The sequence below is a fragment of the Gordionus sp. m RMFG-2023 genome, chromosome 4 (genome assembly GCF_954871325.1).
Source record: "Gordionus sp. m RMFG-2023 chromosome 4, tfGorSpeb1-WG-v2, whole genome shotgun sequence".
Classification (NCBI taxonomy): domain Eukaryota; kingdom Metazoa; phylum Nematomorpha; class Gordioida; order Chordodea; family Parachordodidae; genus Gordionus; species Gordionus sp. m RMFG-2023.
Window position 1 is genome coordinate 26,737,906 of NC_088778.1, and position 6,138 is coordinate 26,744,043.

The 6,138-nt window shown below is 28.8% G+C and overlaps 1 protein-coding gene across 1 annotated transcript; it reads right to left on the minus strand.

Annotated features, from left to right (window-relative positions):
• Positions 1-2,266: 2,266 nt before the first annotated feature.
• Positions 2,267-5,925, minus strand: LOC135927838 (CCA tRNA nucleotidyltransferase 1, mitochondrial-like). Its single transcript, XM_065464041.1, has 3 exons — positions 5,541-5,925; positions 5,369-5,499; positions 2,267-3,240 (listed from the first exon to the last, which is right to left on the minus strand). The coding sequence occupies exons 1-3, from the start codon at positions 5,807-5,809 to the stop codon at positions 2,327-2,329; spliced, it is 1,314 nt and encodes a 437-aa protein (XP_065320113.1). The 5' UTR covers positions 5,810-5,925; the 3' UTR covers positions 2,267-2,326.
• Between the last annotated feature and the right edge of the window lie 213 nt (positions 5,926-6,138).

The window sequence follows — 6,138 nt, forward strand, 5'->3', positions numbered from 1 at the left end:
ATCAACAAGGATTAAAATCTTAAAGATTTTATCATCTGAAAACAAGATTTAGTTCATTTAAAGATTTAAATCTTTAAAAAAATTCACATTTCAGAATAACAAAAGATTTTGTTACATCGATCATGATCTGTGTGAGCAAAATCTTTAAGGGTTATTGCTCAAATTTTCTTTTAAATGAAAGATCTTCCAATTATGTTCTGATCCTCAAAGATTATTTATTAAACTCCAGGTTCACATTTCATAAGTAGGACCATGTGTTAGGATAGGTAATTAAATGATTATTTTTTACCCAGCCGATGACCCCTGGGAGTGGGATTCAACGACAACATGCAATTAAGAAAAATTAAGCTGAATCCTGAGCTATCAATTATCCTTCCAGACTTATTGATAAGTGACAGCTCTATTCGCAAACTTCACTAGCATACCGATTTGCAACAATGATATTCTTAACCAATCCATTTGCAAAACCTAACGCACGGCAAACCTCAAATCGATTATTCTTCAAAGATGGGTGGGATCTAAAACTATCCGATAAAAGTTGTAGACTTTCTTCTCCTTTACTAAAATTTCTGGAAAGGCCTAAGATTAGTTCTGACAGATGTATAATTACAAGGTCTGAATTTGAAGAAAAAAAAATTCACTTTCGAGTCCGCCATAGTTTTTAAATCGATGCGAATTTTGTTTTTGAACGTTTTAACGCCTGCCTTGGAATTTCTAAAATTTTGGCTGTATTTTGAAAAATTATTTTGGTACAGCGCAAACCTTTTTTTAAAAAAAATGGGGTTAGGTCTAAGTGAGTCTAGGCAGATCGAACCCATATAAGATTTCAGTTAAAATGTGGGCAATAAGAATTTTTTTTAAAAAAAGCTTCCAATATATTACAGCTAAAAATAAAATTTTGAAAAACTGTAATCAAGTTAGGACAGCTGTATCTCATTGTAATTAGGAGCAAAAACAAAAAAAGAATCATTTAGTGTAACATAATATATTTTTTTTTACTTGTTTATTTTTTTTCGGACTAATTTTATACAATGTAAATTTTATATTTGGCAAGACCGGACCTCAGCCTGCAAGCCAATAATCGAGCGTTTAAATACAAATATAGTTTCCAAAAAATCTGTATAATTTATAACTACTATATTCTTAATTATTTTTATATGACTACCAAACGCTCAATTTCTCAGGCGCTAGAACTCTCTGGTATGGCTTTAACCTAAATCAAAACTATGAAAAAAATGGAATTTTTTATGAAAAATATGAGACGAGAAAATTCCACCGGCAAATGATCTATTCTTTCATGGAGCTTAGCGTGTATCCACCATTCGGCAAAATCGCAATTTACCGGTTAAACGTTACAATTAATCCGAAATTTTAAAAATGAAATTATTAGCAAATTGATAAAATATCCGTAGTGGTTACTTCATTGCCTTAGATACTTGTCTACAACAACGCTCCCCCCCTCCCAATTTAATTAAGAATTTTTGGAGAAAAATATTTCTAAAAGTGAAATACCACAATCCTAATGTAAGATACTATTCAGACATTTTTTTAAATCTTTTTTGTGAAGGAATAATCATAAATGTGCATTATTCAAGGTCGACATTAAAGTGCGATATCAGTCAAGCGATGCGTAATTCATCGCTAAATGAGAGCACATAGCTTAGCTGTATAATTTAACATGATGTATTTTATAATTAACGCGTCGCACGCGGAACATTGCGATATTTTGCGTTTCATATAAATGTGGCCTAAGTTTTATTTTAAAATTGAGAACATTAAGTGATTTCTCCCTAAATTTAGGAAATAATTCAATCTAAACAGTAATGCTTACTGAGGCAATTTGGTATTCTAAATTGTTTTTAAGAGAAAAAAAGTTAAATTTTAAACTAATCCAAGTCTTTGCCTTTTACTATATTAACTATTTTGATCAAATTTCATAAATATAAATCATATTTAAAAATATTGATTTCATGTTTTAAATAATGATCTAATAAAATTAATTTTTATTAGCCAACCGTATTAAATACAAACAAGAGCCCAATGACGTTCTTAACATTCTTTTTCTTTAATTTATGAATATATCTGAGATCTTGTGAGATAAGAAGCTGCAAAACTTCATGGTTAATATCTGCAAATTTAACATAATTTTTCTTTTTTTTGCAATATTATCAAATTTTTTTTATAAATAATATTAAAAATGTGATAAATTTGGCTCAATAGTTTTTAATATATGATTTAAAGAAATTCAATAATTTTATTATTTATTTATTTGTATAAAAATGATTTTATGCATAAAATTCAAATAAACACATAGAAATGGAATTAATCAGCTAGAAGCTTTAGTATAAGTTTTAAGCTTTTGCAAAAGTTCTTGATAGGACAATGAATATTTAGAGTCTTTCCAAGCGTTTCGCAGCTCTTGCATAATATTGGCGTAATTGGGGCTCTTAGGAATTCCCATTTCCATCAGATCATGGCCAGTTAACGGAAACCGGGGTATTTCGGCAGAAATGAAATCGTTCAATAAACCCTTTTCACCACTATACTTCAAATATTCTATGATTTTTTCCTTTGTTTTACCCGGCGACTTAGAGTCGACCATCAAGTCAATGTAGTATTTCAGGTCTCTACTTTGGAATATTTTATTTGCATGCTGTAAGGTGCCATTAGTGTGAGGAGAATCTTGGCCACTCTTTTTGTGGTTATAATTATTAAAATCTTTGTGTCTTTGGTCGATTATGAAACCAGATATGGCCAGATCGGAGTTGGAAAGCTTGAGCCTTTGGTTGAGAATCTTTAGGTCCTGGGGAGTGAGCACAGATACTAAGATGGTAACTGGATTAGGTTTCAGTCCATTGGTCACTTTGCAAACTCGATATAATTCTTGCAGGGTGTCAACATCGATAGCAGCTGGCAATCCAACGTAGCTAGCTATTCCGAGGTCGAAAATGATTTTGAACAGAGAATAAACGTATTGGCCACCACAAATCTTCTTGAGCTCGACCCAAAGCCTCTCGCCAGATATCTGAGCTAGTCCCTCGCTATTTTCTCCCAATATTTTTAAAATTTTAGGGTCATGATTGTGTTCTTTATCCGATATTTTCCCATAAAATCTAAAGTATCTAAGTATCCTGAGGTAATCTTCTTTTATACGAGTCTCAGCATCTCCGACAAATACTATTTTCCTTTCATCAAGATCACTTTTGCCACCACAAAAATCGTACAAGGTACCTTCGAGATCTGATAAGTGTGAATAAAAAAAAGCGTTTTTTATTGTATAATAATTAGATTTAATATATAATTCCCATTCCTTATAATTAATTTTAAATATAGTGAAGTCCGTAACCATTATAGTTGGGTAATTACTACATTTTTAGTAGTTTACGTCAATTTTTAGCGAGTTAAAAACGGCTAAACCGAGTTTTTAGCCGAAAGCTATCACTTCGTCCTAGAAGTTTTTTTTAAAAAAATAGCAGCTCAAATTTGAAAAAAACTGATATAAATTAAAACCCCTTGATGTTAATGGGTTTTCTCTCGCACGCACCTGTAGATTGAACGGAATTAACCAATATTTAGCCATTGCCCAACTATAATGCCCAATATATAGTTTTTTGTATTAGTTAAAACCAAACATTTTGCTATTTTGGAGATTTTATAATATATTTATTAAATTAGTATAGAGTAGAGCCCTACTGGGTCAGTTCAAGCCAAGCTATAACACCCAGTCTGTAGATCAAAAAATATTTATTTTATATTTCACATTCTTCTTTTCTCCCCTATTAAAAATTACAAATAAAAAATGATTTAAAAAAATAAGAAAAGTTTTTTTTTTTAATTTGATGAACTAAATTGTTATATCATCATAAATATTGCTGTAAATTTAAATTTTATGTAGAGACCAGGTAAAACGATTGGTACTTTGCATTTTTACCATGAAAATTTAAAACAAAAGCAAAATAGAATACCATTGTGAATCCCAATCCCTCACGTACAAATAAAAATAAATACAGCTATCTATCAAAAATACTTTAAGAGCTATAATTATGTAAAGTGAGGCATTTCAATATTCTACCCCATACTCAGGGTAAAATGGCTAAGCACTTAAGTGAAGTTGTTAATATATATTCAATTGAACACAACTTTATTGTTTCATTGAACAAAATATTTTTCCCCATAAACTAAATATAATAAGGAAATGTTGAGAAATATTCAAAGCACATCAATTCAATTATTCTCCACACAATTTTTTTGAAATTTTTATTCCATATAACAAACAAACTACTTGGTTATTATTTCTTTTTGATTAAAAAATACTTTTATATGGTTTCGGTGTTAATATTCCTACTTCTTATATACCTTTAATCAGGCAAAATATTTTCACCATTCTACCCATAACAGCTCTACCCCAAGATTCTATTTATATAAATCATTATTTAAATTTTAGTGAAATTATAAATGTCCAATAAACTTTAATTTATAGCTACAACTTTAATGTGCAAAATTTTAAATAATTAAGAAATCTATCTTGCTGAGCAAAAATTGTAGAAGATGATTTTTATAGTTTATATGCATGTTTATCCTTTTTTATAATACATTACATTAGTTATATTTACTGATATAAAGAAACAATACAACTGGGAATAAAGTGGGTTTGAGTAAAATATATAAAACCAGAAATATTTGCCAACAGGAAATTATATAAAAAACATCCACATCGAATATAAAGCATTTATGCTCAGGGCTAAAAATTAACATTGTTACCCAATCATTTGCTTTACCCTGGTCTCTACATAACAATAAAATAGATTAAAAACTATTTTTAGTTTGAGATATATTTGCTAATTCCATTACTAAAGTTGGACTGTATACAAGGAAAGGAGGTTAATGTTAGATATAACGAACAAACCAAATTTGATAGGATTGAGGTAACATTTGTTTATTTATAATATTTATATTTAAAATATAGTTATTTTTGAATAGCATCACTGGCCTAGCTGAGTGAGTGTGTGTATCTCAATTCAAAGGTTCTGGGTTTGAATCCTGTAAGGATCATGTTTTTTTCTAAAAACAACTTGGTGGTTAAATACATGAGGATGATATATAGTAGATTGGACTTGACTACATCATCCATTAATAAATATTATAAAATAACCAAGTCTTATTACATTTTTAAAAAAATTGGTCATTGTGTAGTAATTGATATAATCTTGACCATGTTATATCTAATATTAACCATATAAGGATTGGGTCTAAAGATTTTTTTACAACTAGGATTCAAAAAAAGCCCATGTCAAAATTTTTTTTACATGACTCTATATGCATCTTGAGATAATTATTTAAAATTATAAAATATAAGACATTGAATAACCTAAAAACATTGAGTTTATGGTAAGGTCCCTTCGATTAGCATCTAAGAGCCAATTTTTTGTAAATTCAACTTCTGCATGTCTTCCATCAGTTGCTTTATCAATTCGTAAGGTAGTTATTTCAAAATTTTCTCTATTTTATTTCAATATTAAAATTGTTTTAATATATATTACTTATCATTTATTCTCACAGTTATAGTTCCATGCTTTTCCCCATTTTTATTTAACATTCTTACATTTTCAGATGTAAAAAATTCCTTCATTTGAAATGGAGTGGCACATGTAGCAAAATCAAGATCTTCAGGAATAATGCCCATTAATATATCTCGTACAGGACCTCCTGCTAGGCATAATTGATGGTTATAATTTTTAAATATTTCTTTTAATTTATATAGTTCAGGAGTAAACAAGGCTTTAAAATTTTCGAAGTGACCAATATTCATTTTAAATGGAGCTGTTTGTATATTGGAAAATTCACTATTTAAATTATTAATGTTGCAAAAATATTTTGGTATATGTTTTATTAAATTTTGACAATTAAATAGTTTTGACCAATAACATTGTTTAATCATCAGTTGCAGTGTAGCTTCTATTTTTTATATTAAGATTAGCATTTTTGTCAAATATTGTTTTGGGAATATTGGCATTAGACTTTATGCTTTCTACATGTGTCGGGTCATATATTTCAAATTTTTTTGATAATCTAATATCTCTTTTTTCATTTATGGTACGATCAAAATATTTATTATTATCATCTGGTTTTCTAAATTTA

Excerpts from the sequence above, each read along its gene's own strand:
- LOC135927838 (XM_065464041.1), bottom strand. The coding sequence starts at position 5,809 with ATGAATATTGGTCACTTCGAAAATTTTAAAGCCTTGTTTACTCCTGAA. Across the intron at positions 5,500-5,540 it reads ACTGTGAGAATAAATGATAA|AGAAAATTTTGAAATAACTA; the intron begins GTAATATATATT and ends GAAATAAAATAG. Across the intron at positions 3,241-5,368 it reads CATAAACTCAATGTTTTTAG|ATCTCGAAGGTACCTTGTAC; the intron begins GTTATTCAATGT and ends CACACTTATCAG.